Source organism: Mchenga conophoros, linkage group LG10, assembly GCF_057382185.1.
Source record: "Mchenga conophoros isolate Kocher_MC1m ecotype Shallow Benthic linkage group LG10, M_conophoros_male_GT1.1, whole genome shotgun sequence".
In the NCBI taxonomy this organism is placed as follows: domain Eukaryota; kingdom Metazoa; phylum Chordata; class Actinopteri; order Cichliformes; family Cichlidae; genus Mchenga; species Mchenga conophoros.
Window position 1 is genome coordinate 17,350,936 of NC_140535.1, and position 14,631 is coordinate 17,365,566.

General features: G+C 40.9%; 1 protein-coding gene across 3 annotated transcripts in view; it reads left to right on the plus strand.

Moving 5' to 3' along the window:
• The first annotated feature begins 907 nt into the window (after window positions 1-907).
• Window positions 908-14,631, plus strand: part of nrg2a (neuregulin 2a) — a 79,711-nt gene continuing 65,987 nt past the window's right edge. For 2 of the 3 annotated variants that reach the window (XM_085288963.1, XM_085288964.1), the window contains exon 1: window positions 908-2,643. In XM_085288963.1, the coding sequence (XP_085145089.1) occupies window positions 2,235-2,643 (409 nt within the window). In that variant the 5' untranslated portion in view covers window positions 908-2,234. The remainder of the gene's footprint in view (window positions 2,644-14,631) is intronic. The other variant, XM_085288962.1, reaches the window with a different exon arrangement.

Consider the following 14,631-nt stretch of genomic DNA (forward strand, 5'->3'; position numbering starts at 1 on the left):
GCGTATTTTTGCGTTAATGTTGTGAACTTGTGTGTCCCACTTTGCCAGTGGCAAAATGAATGAATGAATGATCTCCAAAAGTTGATTCTGTTCATCTGGACGCAGCGTTTTCAGTGGGAGAAACTTTTAATCACTCTAATTATTGGTTTTCCTATCAAAATATATATTCAAAAACATATGACCCCTGTACAAAGTCCTATGTCCTGGCTCTTTGAGCAGCCACTGAAAAACTAAAGTGACTATTTATAGTAATTCCCAGCCAAGAATTGATAAAGTAGCTCTGATCTTAAAGGGGAAATCCATTACCTATTATGTGATTGCTCCTTAAATGCTTGTTCCACCAATTCCTACATCATCGCATCTATCCCGCACTGGTCTGCAGAGTGCTGTTTAAAAATCGCATTCTCAATTATAGGTGCTGACAGGAGGACTTTAGTCCACACAGTAATGTCTTGTCTATTGTGAGCGTGTTTGACATTAACACTCTATAGGTCTAATTCAAATTTCAGCACCACGGAGAGCAGCCAGGTCTGTTTCAAGCTGGCAGGTGGTGCACGCAAGTAACTCCATTGTGTTATTATAAGTTACAGTATGGTTTTGAGAGTCTTTGGCTTCCTGGTTTTAGATTGATTTATTATAGAATTTATACCCTGACCTTTTTACCTTTTAAAGGTTATTTCACTTAATCTTGTGCACCTTTCATTTGAGCCAAATTCAAATCTAGCACCCTGCTGTGTCGCTTGTTTGATGAACATCAGCAGTTAGGGTATGTTACTGTCTCTCAACTACTCTCTGGTCAGCAGATGTCGCTCTTTGTGATGCAGTTACTTGAACATCATGTATCCGCATTCAGGCTAAAACCAAACCATTATAAATTTCAACTTTAGTTATATTTGGTATGACGATAATCAGTATTCCTATGTTAATTTGTGTAGTTATGTAACGTGACGTTTGTCAAAGTGCTCTGTCAGAACTACCCTGAATGAACACGTTTAAATATATATTTAAAAAACAACAACACTTTAACAAATAGTTCATCTGCGGTTTGGACCCCGGTGTTGCAGCTCTATAGATTTAATGCGGTCTTCTTTCAACAGCGTTTTTTTCTTCTTCTTCTTCTTCTTTTTCTTTCTTTTTCTTCTTCTTCTTCTTTTTTTTAGAGGCAGAGCAGTGAATGTGACCTGAATGCAGGGCATGACTTAATGGGATGAGATGCAAAACTCATTCAAAACAGTCTCTTGAAGACTCCGAAATGCTTTCGCAGCCTTAGTCATCGCAGCCATATGATTTCTCTGGGCTCAGCGGGTTTCCGTGTGAACCTGTTTCGGTCTTTGGAGCGATGCCTTGGCTACAGTGAAATGCGATTTTGAGGAGGGACAGTCATGGATTTTGGATTTCGTTTGTTTCGTTATAACGTGAGGTCGACACCGATAAAAGACCATGGAGTGATCGGCACACAGTAGCGGGGTTTGGGGAGTGAGGAGAACGACCCTTCGGTGCGTCGGTTGCCCGTGTCAGAGCTCCAGTTCTGCGTTTTTTTTTCTGTTGAGGGAGCCTCTTGGCAATCGGCATTATTTTCTGTCCGTCTGTGGCTCGTAGGGGAGGCGGAGAGAGAGCCGCGGTGGAAGGCGGCGTATTAGCGCTATAGCTGCCGAGCAGAAATAATTGCTTTATTTTAATTTAATTTTTTTTCTTTTCTTTTCTTTCTTCTTTTTTGAAGGGGTGGGGGGAATGAAACGTGGCTTTTGTTTTGCGAGCGGACTACCAAACTTGTGGTTCACTGCAGCATTTTGCGTCTTTTCTCTCCGCTGCAGATGATACAGAAAACCATCATAGCGGTACCCCACCACTGCAATTTTTGGGCAAAGATAAGAGTGGCGTCGTCTTGCAGTTAAGGCTACTATGGCAGCATAGGAAGCATCTTCTGGAGAGAGTGAAACCGCCGATTCCTTGCTTAGCATGTCTACGATGCCTTATTATTAGTAGAAATCAGTGACTGGGTTTGAAACCCAGCGTCACCCCGCGGTTCCAGAGCTACTGTTTACCCACTGAAAATCACCCGAAAAAGCAGCGGATCCCGATGGCATGGACACTTATGCAAGGTCTGCCGCGCTGTCGTGCTACTGGAGCCTACTTGCTGTCTCTTCATTCAACCCAGCTCCATCGCCATCGCCCCGCAGCCGAGAGAGCCCTGCCGCAACGCGACCAGCGACCACCGAGCCAAAGCAGGCGGCATGAGGCTTGATTCAGTACATTTATCCATGCTGGTCATCGGGGTCTCATTCGCCTGCTACTCCCCGAGTTTGAATTCCCTGCAGGACCAGGCTTACAAATCCGCCGTGGTGATCGAGGGCAAGGTGCAGTCTACGCCTGTGAACGTCTCTGCGGAGCCGTACCGTGTGAATGTCAAAGTGCTGGATGTTTGGCCCCTAAACAGCGGGGGTCTGGAGCGAGAACAGCTCGTCACCGTGGGGGAATTTGGATCTGAGGCTCCGTGCACCAAAGTGAAGAAAAACCACAAGTACATTTTTTTCATGGACCCCACTGACGAGCCCTTGGTTTTTAAGGCATCGTTCGCGCCTCTTGACACCAGTGGAAAGAACCTAAAAAAGGATGTTGGAAGGATCTTGTGTGAGGACTGCGGTAAGTCAATGTAGCCCTAATGTGGAATACCGGTGAAGTCCAACCCGGAAGAATCAACGTTGTGTTAACAGCCCCGGGCTTGGGGCTTTTGGTAACAGGCACTCTGGTGAATTGTGGTTATTGTGGCCACAGCATGGCTTGGAGTCACTGGGTACCAAATAGGTGCCTAAGGGGCGTCTATGCAGCAATTTTCGACAACTCTCGCAGGCTCCCATAGCCCACATGATCAATCAAACTCTCTTTCTCTCTCCCATTCTCCCTGAACTGCAATAGACAAGCGCCTCGCACTGTTGCTAGTGAGGAATTGCAGTTTATGTGTACTTTACTATCTGCAGCCAGGAAAGCTGCTTTATTCTTTGACATTTCAGACACATTGCAGTGCACGTTTTACTTGTCGTTAGTCATACAATCATTGCAGTTTTCCAAATATCCTCGTGGCTTCTTTTATGAAACGTCAAACGCTTACATTTAAAGGAGCGAGCACAATTTCAGGACCAGGGACAGCGGCCTGTATCACCGGTATCACGTGTTGAAAATCACGCTGCCCTAGGCAAATTGGCTCCTAGGCTATATTTAGGCTACCGCCCTGCTTTAATGCTTTAATGCCACACTTTGTCGTAGCAGCAGCAGAGCAGGTCTGTCTGTTTGCAGACAGACCTGCTCACATGCTAAGGGCTAGCAGTGTGCTGTAGCTGAATCCTGAAACGTGATGCTGTGATTGAAAATGTCGAATTAACAACTTTCCCACGTCACACTCAAGCATTTTCCTTTTCTTGTTAGTAGTTTAAGAAATAACTTTGGTCTGTAGATGTTGTTCTTAGAGAGTAACTTGAAAACAATATCCAGGGCATTATGTTTGCAGTGAGGCATCATGACCCTGTTAATCGCCATTGAGAGAATCAGGTTTATTGACAGCAGATATTTCAAAGGAAAATAACTTTGCTCTTTTCTTCTTTTGTTAGATTATTTTCTTGAGGATGTGGAAATTACGGAGTACAAAAAAATAAAGGAAACTGTGGTGCAACAGGCTGCACTCAAATCCTGAATTATTGTACATATGTAGATGGACACAGATTTTTGCTTTTTCACTTGATTTGCATAAGCAATGTTGTTTTCAATGCCCTTTACTAGGCTAAAATGAGCCCCTACTACTTTAATTAGAAAGTAGTGCAAGTGTCTGTAACGTGAACTTAAAGGCCACATAGTTCCTTCATTGTGTCTAGGCTATGGTGTTTGCTACTCAGCTGTAAAATCTTACTTGCCTGTCTTCCACACTTCTTCCACAATGTTTAGTTAGGACACACATTTGCACTTCCATTGAAGCACTGCGGCCTAAAATGTGATGCGTGTCCTGTACTGCTGCTGTCTTAAATCCACTTAGTCTGTACTCACGAGACACAAATTCTCCCCTCTCCTCTTGATTGTGCCACTCTCACTGTGGCTTTTAAACTCATCATCTTGTTAGAGAGGTAACAGAAAATGGACCCTATTCCCTTTTGGATTCCCTGAACAGCCCAAACAGCCCTTGTCAGTTTTTCTGGCACTTATCAAAGCTTGTCAGTGATGTGATCAAACTGGCACAGCCACCTATTGTGTCACTTTGAGTTACCACACCCAGTTCCTGGGCCTTTTATTTACTTCAAAGAACCCATCAAAGTATGTGGTTATACATGGATATTAAGATCTCCCCAGAGTTTCTTTTCTGACCCCCCTCTCCTCCCCATTTATGGCTTGTCATGCAAACAGTAACAATATCCTCGTGATACTTTCAGTTCCTTTCTTTGTTCAGCACTAACCAAAGATCACCAACTTTATGGTGACTGTTTTAGGCATTTAACTATCTCTTAATGTTTGCTCATATTTTTTTGGCTTAACAAATCTTGTTTAGGCCCAGAGACTGATTCCAGGTCTTCTTAGGACCTCCCCAAAACTTGCCTTTAATCCCTTTTTGGCACCGTACAGATGCTGTCTAGTGTGTTAAACATATATACTGTGCAACTCTCAAAATTATGTGGTTGTGTGACTTCCACTTCCTATGAGCTGCCTTAAACTCAGGCTACCTACAGCAGTTAACACAGGTGTTAAAGTGAGCTTGAGCACCTTTAGTAAAAGAGTAAATCTGATAGGCAGAATAATACATATTACTATTGAGTATGTTTTTTTTCTACCTGTACTTGCTTATAGCCAAAAGGATGGAGTAATAAGAAAATAATGGCATGAAATCCCACAACCTCATTGTGGGATTTCGTGTCACATCCCCTTGTCCGTCTCATCCCTACTGAGTGTTAATGGTGCAGATGTAAATGAAGCTGCTGTGGTGGAAATTTAGCATCTAGCTCACTCCTCTTCAAAAGAGGAGTTAGCATAAATGTTGTTTATACTTTTGCTCATAAACATTATTTTTTGGTGGGCAGTAATTTTAAATGTATAGAATCTTGTTTCTGCCACTGAAAAAAATGCTTCCTTCAATTCATCCATTCTCTTCTGCTTATCCAATTTTAGGGTTGCCAGCGACAGCTGTTGTAGGGCGAGAGGCAGGGTACATGCTGGACAGATCACCAGTCTATTACAGGGCCAACACATTGACACAGACAACCATTCACACTCACATTCAGGCCAATTTAGAAATGCCAATTAACGTAACCCCACTAACATGTCTTTGGATTGTGGGAGGAAGCCAGAGGAATGGGAGAGTACCCACGCAAACATAAGGAGAACATGGAAACTCCATGCAGAAAGTCTTGCTGTGAGGTAACAACGCTAACCACTGTACCACCAAATAAAAATAACAACACTAAAATAAAACCAAACCAAAAAAGGCAAATTTCTTTGCCATCGATAAATCAGAACTTCAGGTTATTATCTTAAAATTTAAAGTTATTATATCTCAAGAAACCCCAAATTCGGAGATATTTAACTTGAAGTTTTGGATTAATGGATGTCATTTTTTTTCAGTGGCAAAACAAGCTTCTGTACGTTTTGAAATGATTTCCCACTTAAAAATAAGTGGAAACAAGCTTAATAAATTCAACAAATATGATCACACACAAGCTGTTATATGCAGTTTATATTGCAGTGTGTCATGCTGGCTAAATATACATGTGCTGCCTATTTACAATAGAGAAATGTGTTAGGCAAAGGAGGAAGATGAAACATAATTTTAGTTAAAGTTAATCGGTTATTTGCTGAGCAGATATTTGATAAACTGGAAATTTAAAGTTTACTTGTAATGCCTTAACTTTGGAGATTTTAATCAGACATGCATGACATGCTGTAGTTGTGTTTTTTCATATTGTGAAACATCTTGCAAAGGAAATCAAAGCATCATAATTTTGTGGTGCTGTATTCAAAGTTTGCAATGAAATACTAGGTACTTCAGTACAGTTTCATACAGGCTGGTTAGCTGGCAGTACTGTGGTGAATGTACAGTCATGTGCTATGTTGGACAGGTGCAGAGCAGATTGTGGTATTTATGGTCAATGTAAGTTTACATCAAGGGTAGCAGATCTTAATGCAAAAGTAAGCTGATGATGCCGATAAGCTTCACTCAGTGGAATTTACCTTTTATCTGAACTTTATATCATCTAGTGGTTTCAGATCAGGGACGATAGCTCATACAACATCTGCGTCTATCTTGTTGAAAGTTAAGTGGCAAAAATCCACAAAGAGCAGGGACTCTCACAGCAGCACCAGACCACAGCCTATACACAAAGGAAAATTTTACTGGATCTCACAATGCAAAATATAATTGCTTATTTCAAAGTGGTTCTTATGCCCACATTGCACTGCTACACCCGTTTCCTCACCTGCAAAATCCCACTGTAACTCCCTGTTAACACCTGCACTTTGGCTGCAGGACTCAGTCAGCTGGGTGCTCTGGGTTTCTGTCAGAGCAGAGATGAAATCAGCAACAATTACACTTCTTATGCTACAGGTTACAGAAAGCATGCACAAACACAGGTTCATGTTAGCTATGAAAATGCTGCCCTCACACTGGTTGTCCATGTCTGGCTGAATCAGTAGCATTATCTGTGACATTACTGTGTATAAAAAAAGTTATACAGTAAGCTAGCAGACATATAAACATCTCACTCAAGTATACATTTCAGTATCATTGCATGACAGCCAGTATTTCCTTGGAGTTTAGTGCTGCTCTGCAACAGGTCACTGTTGATGCTATCACTTTTAAAAAGGAAGTTCGCTTATTATACAAAGCAGGCACAAGCATGTCAGATATACTGGTATTCCAGAATAAGGAAATCTACACAGTGGACCATAGTCAGTATTAGTGCACCATAAGGCCCAGTGACCTACTCCTCAGTACACAATTTGTGTTTACATCTCTTTTTAAGCTTGTTGAACATATGTCAGTTGACTTGGCGCACAAGTACTGAAGTAGGAGGCAGACTGCTCTGTACACACACACACACACACACACACACACACACACACACACACACACACACACACACACACACACACACACACACACACATTGTCATCCATTTGTCTATTCAGAACCTTTTTCAGAGATCACATCTCAGGATTGTTTCATTATTTTATGTATTTATTTATTTATTTTAGCCTAAATCAAAAGTGTGCAGACTGAAACAAATGTGGTAGGTGCCCCCCCCCCCCAGCTTTTTGTCTATCCACAGACTCATTGAGGAGACCTACATAGCTGTATTTTGCGTGTGCATGTGTGTGGGTGTATTCAGGCTGGTGGGAGCACTGTATGAGTAAAATGAAGTACAAATCAGTGCAATGTCTATGACAAAAAGCTCTCATTTTAAAAGCTGTACATTGTACTGCAAAATGCATCAAACATGCAAATCACTGTCACTTGTGTGTATTTTTAAAGTGCTCATTCTGGCCATTTAGTTTTTTTGAGCTTGATCAATGTAAACCTGTTGCAGTGAATGCACACCCTGTTACTAATCTGTCACTGCAAAGTCCAACTGTATGCAGGTCACAGCTGCTGCATTGAGGTGGTAGACAGGCAGAATTTTGCCTGCAAGCTATATCTTTCTGTGAATTGGAAGAGGTCCTTAGAAGAGCCAGACATAGAACAAGAATGACAGCTGCTGATGGCTACTGGGCTCTGCTTCTACCCCACAATTTAGTCTTGTGGCAGCATTAATCAGCATGCATCTACAAGTTGGTCATTACACCCCAATGACACTCTCAGGGGCCATTTAGCAAACAGTTGTGACAAAGGTGCTCATTTACTGTATTTCACCAGCAAAAATTATTGCCATGCAAAGGATGTGTGCTTGTTTAGGTGATGACTGAAGCGTTTTTCGATGGTCAGTGTTGTGGCCTTCCAACTGAACGTGACTGAGATTACACTTTATATTATGCGATTGTGTGAGGATTGTTTTCTATGTTCACATGGTGGTCATTTATGAAGAATTTCTGCCCCATTCAATCTCATCTTGGCTATTTTACAGTGACAAGATTGCTTGATGTATAGTCACAAGATCTGTGGGGGAAAAAGGCATGACCATTTTCAGTAATTGGGTGCCCATTTTCTTGTCCATTAGGTACTTTCTCACAATCACTCAGACTTGTGCTCCACGTTTCTAGAGACAGATTTTTAAAAGCTATTATTGTGACAGGGTAAGCATTTAGGATATCTATCTTTTGCGTCTCCATAAGTCACACTGCCCCAGTAACAGAGCAGCTGTCATGGCACAGTTGAGGTTTTCTGATTTGGGTCATGGTTGTACCTGTTTGTACAGCAGAGCTATTGCAAGTGAGCAAGCGGTGTGCTTCGAGCCTTTCCTCTACACTCCTAAAATTTCAAATCAGATTCTTCCCAGCTCGTGTGTTGTAATTGTTGCTCTTCTGCGTTACGTAATGAGCTCTATAGAGCCATGATATGAAAAAAAGAAAGAACAGTCATAGCAGAAATAAGAGTTAGAAAAAGATGATGATTTAGAGCAGAATTCATTCTTTTTTTGGAGGTGAGGCACATATTTGGTTATTACTGTTACTGAGTAAGCCAGTACTTTAACTACAGTGTTAGTTGATCCATTTATTGTTTAAAACAGTGTGAAGCTCTTAACGCTGATGCATGTTTGTGAAAGTTACACAATTATCTCACCAATGAGGAATGTCAATTTCCTTTCTGCTCTAGTTGTGGCATTCACCAGATATGCAATGTCATTTGAAATACTCAAAATCACAGTGGATGAAGATGGAACATATTAGCTTTAGTTACTACCACCTAAAAACTTTCTGTTATTATGTAAATGTACTGTGTTACTCCTTGCCTTCCATGATTTAGAACATTAATACGGTTACTGTACAATACTGTGCAGAAGTCTTGAGCCACCTATCATTGCTTTATACTTTGCTGGGAAAATGGGAAATGTGTGCCGGGATTTTCTGAAATATGTGCAAACACGCATGGAAATACAGTATATAAAGCAAAAACAGAGTATGTACATTTATAAGGTGCTTGAAAGTCAATATTTGGTATGGCCACCTTTATTCTTCAACACAGCATGAGCTCTCTTAGGCAAACTTTCTTGTACTCTCTTTAAGGATTATTCAGGATTAGTTCTCCAGGCTTCTTTAAGGATATTCAGAGTTTTTCTTTGGATGCTGTTTGCTTCTTGTTCTGCTCTCTCAAGATGATCCCACACTTATTCAATAATGTTGAGCTTCTGGTTCGAAGGAGGCCAATCAATGACTGATAGTGTTCTTCTGTGTGGTTTTCTATGCAGGTATGCTTTTAATGCACTGACAGTGTGTTTGGGGTGTTTGACATGCTAAAATTGAAGCTATTGCCAATTAGATGCTTTCCGTATTGCATATTTCCATATTGCGTGGTGGATCTGATGATACTTTTCTGTTTTTTGGCAAGCTCTCCAACACCACAGGCTGAAGCGCAGTCCCAAACCAAACAGGGCCTCCACCACAGTGTTTTACAGCTGTAGACACTCACTGTTGTACCTCTCTCCAGTCTTCCTCTGTACACGTTGATGGATTTTTGGTCAAGTTCTTGTGTAATTTGGCATACCTTAGTCTTTTCTCCTTGTTTTCCCATCCTTAAGAATAGCTTCTTGACAACGCCCCTCCGCTGAGACCAATGATGAGGCTCCAGTAAAGAGTATTGAAATATGCTGAAAGGTTAGTTTGTAGACCTGCCACTTTTTATTGTCCTCTACTTGTCCAGGTTCCTCAAATTTGTTTAAGGACACACTGCATACCATACCAAGTTTTCAACTAATAGATCTTTGAAAATTACCTTGTTAGTGGAAAAATACTAGCTTGCGTTTGTATAAGTATACCAACTGGAGCATTTTTCACATATTTACGTAAAGAAATGAAAATGTGTTTTTGCAGCAGGATGGTAGTAACAAAGTGCAATGCAAAGGTGCAATTTAAAGTTGGTTCTTTGCTAAGCCGTCTGTTATGTGCAGGTCTACAGGTCAGTGTTAAGTGGCTTAACAAACAATAAACATTCCACTGAAAATGGTCAGGTACAAGGACTGGACTGAAAATGAGTGAAAAAGCAGCCTATATATATATATATATGACTACAGTAAACATAAATATATGACAATTTTGGTATATGAAAGATACAAAACGGGCCAAAATTATCTATCAGCTGCAAACACAATATTTGATTTCCAAATTATATTCATATCAGTAATTTAAAATGGGCACCGATTGGTAGCAGGTATTTGAGAAATAAGATTCAGGTTTTCAGCTTGCTTAATGGTTCTTGCTGGTTAGACAACAAATGTTAGAGAATGTCATGTACCTAACGGATTTCATACAGTATTACGGTTATTAAGGTTAAGCACCATTTGTGATGCAAGGAAAGCTCTGGACAAAGCACAAAATGGAGTTATCACTTCCTAATTCTTCCCGATCCACAAAATGCTGACAGTTTACTTATGTGCAGTTTAACATATCCAGCATCAGAGATACTTGCTATAGTTTAAATGTCTGTTAACATAAGCTTTAGATTTCACACACACACTAAAGCAATGCTTTGGACGATTATAAATTTCCATGTAATACAGAATTATGTCTGGGCTCATGGAGGGCTTACTCTAAGTTCAGCTGGATAAGAACTATGAAAACAAGTCTGCAATGCCATGCAGTTTAAAACTTTCAATTTTATATCTGGTTTATTATTTGCTTCCATAAGTGCAAACTGCTTAAGTGAGAGTTTAAAAGTATTTCGTAAGATCACGAGACTGGGGAAATAACAGCCTGCACGATGCCATATTGGTAGATATGATAGTAGACAAACATGATAGACTGCCTGCTTGTTCAGTTTCTCGCTTAAACATGATTAAGCAAAATATGCATGTGATATCATTGGCAAAAATGTGGATTTAAAAAAAATTGCAGTAATTTAATAGCTGTGTCTGCTTTTATTTGTATTCATGTATTTGTAATTTTATGGAAAAGGTTTTTTGTTAATAGATCAATACTGCATGCACCTTCTGCTGCAGGTGAACTGCACCTTTTCACCAGCTTTTATCAAACATTGCATCGCAAGTCTCTGACAAACAGGTCAATATTTTCTGTGTATAATTAGATAAACAGTCATGTTTTATCCAGAGCATTTACCTTAACTGTAAAGCCACAGATCTTTGTGTCATGGCTGTTATACTGCAACACTGCAGCTTGCAAACAGCTGGCTGAAATCTACCATCAGACAGAGAAGCAGATTTGGATTGGTTAGTGGTGTGAATGCAGATTAGTCTTACAGTTGGAACCTAATCTCGCAAACAATAATCTCCATTAATCTCCAGCCTGCTTGAATTCACAAACTGGGATGAAGGCTGCGTTTGAAATGGCAAAACTATTTAGAGCAGAACACGAGGATAGTCTGTCTGATACTTTCTGCGACAGGTGGAAACCCTGTCACAGAAAGGGTTTCCACCTGTGTTTTTTATACTTAACAGTCAGAAATATTCAGTGTCAGTTCTGTCACAGTTTTATTATATTTTAAAACTGTGCTAATGAATTGGTACAAAAAAGTTTACTGGTCCTTCTAAAGCAACAGGGACAAAAAAGAGGATATGGTTAGAAGTTGCAGGAAAATGTGGACCAGCACATTAAATCAGCTCTCACTCAACCCATCTCTATCACACAAGGATCTTGCATAACCCCAAACCCTATCGCCCCAATTTTGCCTGCTGGCTGCTGCCAGGAAGATCCGAAGGAAGACAAAAAGATAAAAATAATATTTAAAAAACAAATAATAATAAAAACGCTATCAGAATATCAAAAGGAGAATAAAAAGGGCAACCTTGCCTCCACATAACCCAGATTTGTGTGTTCTGATAAAATGATCCAGGTTCAGTCTAAATACTTAATTTATTCTTCAACTTTATTAGATCTCATGGCATACCTCAGAGGAAAACATCCACGTCCATGTTATCAGCTATTCAGTTAAACAGCTCGTTCACCCTGGAAGACACCATTATTTTTTATAAACCTCCCTGTAAAACACTAGCACTGGATTTAATGTACAGTGTCAGCACCAAAGGACATTTTAAAGGATGGTTGAACCTTTAATTATACTTTACAGTGGGGCAAAAAAGTATTTAGTCAGCCACCGATTGTGCAAGTTCCCCCACCTAAAATGATGACAGAGGTCAGTAATTTGCACCAGAGGTACACTTCAACTGTGAGAGACAGAATGTGAAAAAAAAAATCCATGAATCCACATGGTAGGATTTGTAAAGAATTTATTCGTAAATCAGGGTGGAAAATAAGTATTTGGTCAATAACAAAAATACAACTCAATACTTTGTAACATAACCTTTGTTGGCAATAACAGAGGTCAAACGTTTACTATAGGTCTTTACCAGGTTTGCACACACAGTAGCTGGTATTTTGGCCCATTCCTCCATGCAGATCTTCTCGAGAGCAGTGATGTTTTGGGGCTGTCGCCGAGCAACACGGACTTTCAACTCCCGCCACAGATTTTCTATGGGGTTGAGGTCTGGAGACTGGCTAGGCCACTCCAGGACTTTCAAATGCTTCTTACGGAGCCACTCCTTTGTTGCCCGGGCGGTGTGTTTTGGATCATTGTCATGTTGGAAGACCCAGCCTCGTTTCATCTTCAAAGTTCTCACTGATGGAAGGAGGTTTTGGCTCAAAATCTCACGATACATGGCCCCATTCATTCTGTCCTTAACACGGATCAGTCGTCCTGTCCCCTTGGCAGAAAAACAGCCCCATAGCATGATGTTTCCACCCCCATGCTTCACAGTAGGTATGGTGTTCTTGGGATGCAACTCAGTATTCTTCGTCCTCCAAACACGACGAGTTGAGTTTATACCAAAAAGTTCTACTTTGGTTTCATCTGACCACATGACATTCTCCCAATCCTCTGCTGTATCATCCATGTGCTCTCTGGCAAACTTCAGACGGGCCTGGACATGCACTGGCTTCAGCAGCGGAACACGTCTGGCACTGCGGGATTTGATTCCCTGCCGTTGTAGTGTGTTACTGATGGTGACCTTTGTTACTTTGGTCCCAGCTCTCTGCAGGTCATTCACCAGGTCCCCCCGTGTGGTTCTGGGATCTTTGCTCACCGTTCTCATGATCATTTTGACCTCACGGGATGAGATCTTGCGTGGAGCCCCAGATCGAGGGAGATTATCAGTGGTCTTGTATGTCTTCCATTTTCTGATGATTGCTCCCACAGTTGATTTTTTCACACCAAGCTGCTTGCCTATTGTAGATTCACTCTTCCCAGTCTGGTGCAGGTCTACAATACTTTTCCTGGTGTCCTTCGAAAGCTCTTTGGTCTTGGCCATGGCGGAGTTTGGAGTCTGACTGTTTGAGGCTGTGGACAGGTGTCTTTTATACAGATGATGAGTTCAAACAGGTGCCATTCATACAGGTAACGAGTGGGGGACAGAAAAGCTTCTTACAGAAGACGTTACAGGTCTGTGAGAGCCAGAGATTTTCCTTGTTTGAGGTGACCAAATACTTATTTTCCACCCTGATTTACGAATAAATTCTTTACAAATCCTACCATGTGAATTCATGGATTTTTTTTTTCACATTCTGTCTCTCACAGTTGAAGTGTACCTCTGGTGCAAATTACTGACCTCTGTCATCATTTTAAGTGGGGGAACTTGCACAATCGGTGGCTGACTAAATACTTTTTTGCCCCACTGTATCAGTGAGGCATTGTAACATGGCATGGAAGCCTCCTGCACCTGATGCATTGCTTTTTGATACGAAGAACCTTCCACTAATATGCCCCATTTCCTTCTCTTTACCTGTTTTACGGTACAGCAGAATCTCATGGGCCTTGACGTCTCAGACACTACAGTGTAGTGCTGGACTGTGACTATGTAGTGGACCGAGCTGGGCTTTTAGATTAGCTTACAGCCCCCCAACCACTGCCAACATTTATAGAAGTCAAACCTATTTATTCTTTAACACATTTAAAAACGACAAGGGATAACCGAAGTGCTGTACAACTAAAAGCAGTATAACCGAGCTGGGAAGACAAACAATAACTCAGTCACATTTAGGTGTTTTAATCTGCTTCTACCAGAAGCATCTGATTAGCTGACTTTAAAGACATATCAGGAATATCCATAGTTAAAAGTTCAAAAATGTAAAAGGATTCTAATCTGTTTAAAACCATTTATTTAAAAAAAACAATCAATAAAATCTTAAAATCAATTCTGTAACCGGGCATCAGTGTAAAGAAGCCAAAAACAGGGGAAATATGGTCTCATTTACGTGTGCCTGACAGCAGTCGAGCTGCTGCATTCGTTGTAGACAACAAAGCAGAGCCTGGCTGATTACGAAATAAAGGCTATTGCAATAATCAAGCCCGGATGAAATGAAGGCATGAATTACTTTGTCAAAGTCAGCAGATGGGAGAACGTTCTTAATCTTCGCGAGGGCTCTCATCTGGAAGAAATTGGTTTTAACAACAGAATTTATTTCTTTATTAAATGACGCTGCCATCAAAGATCACCTCCA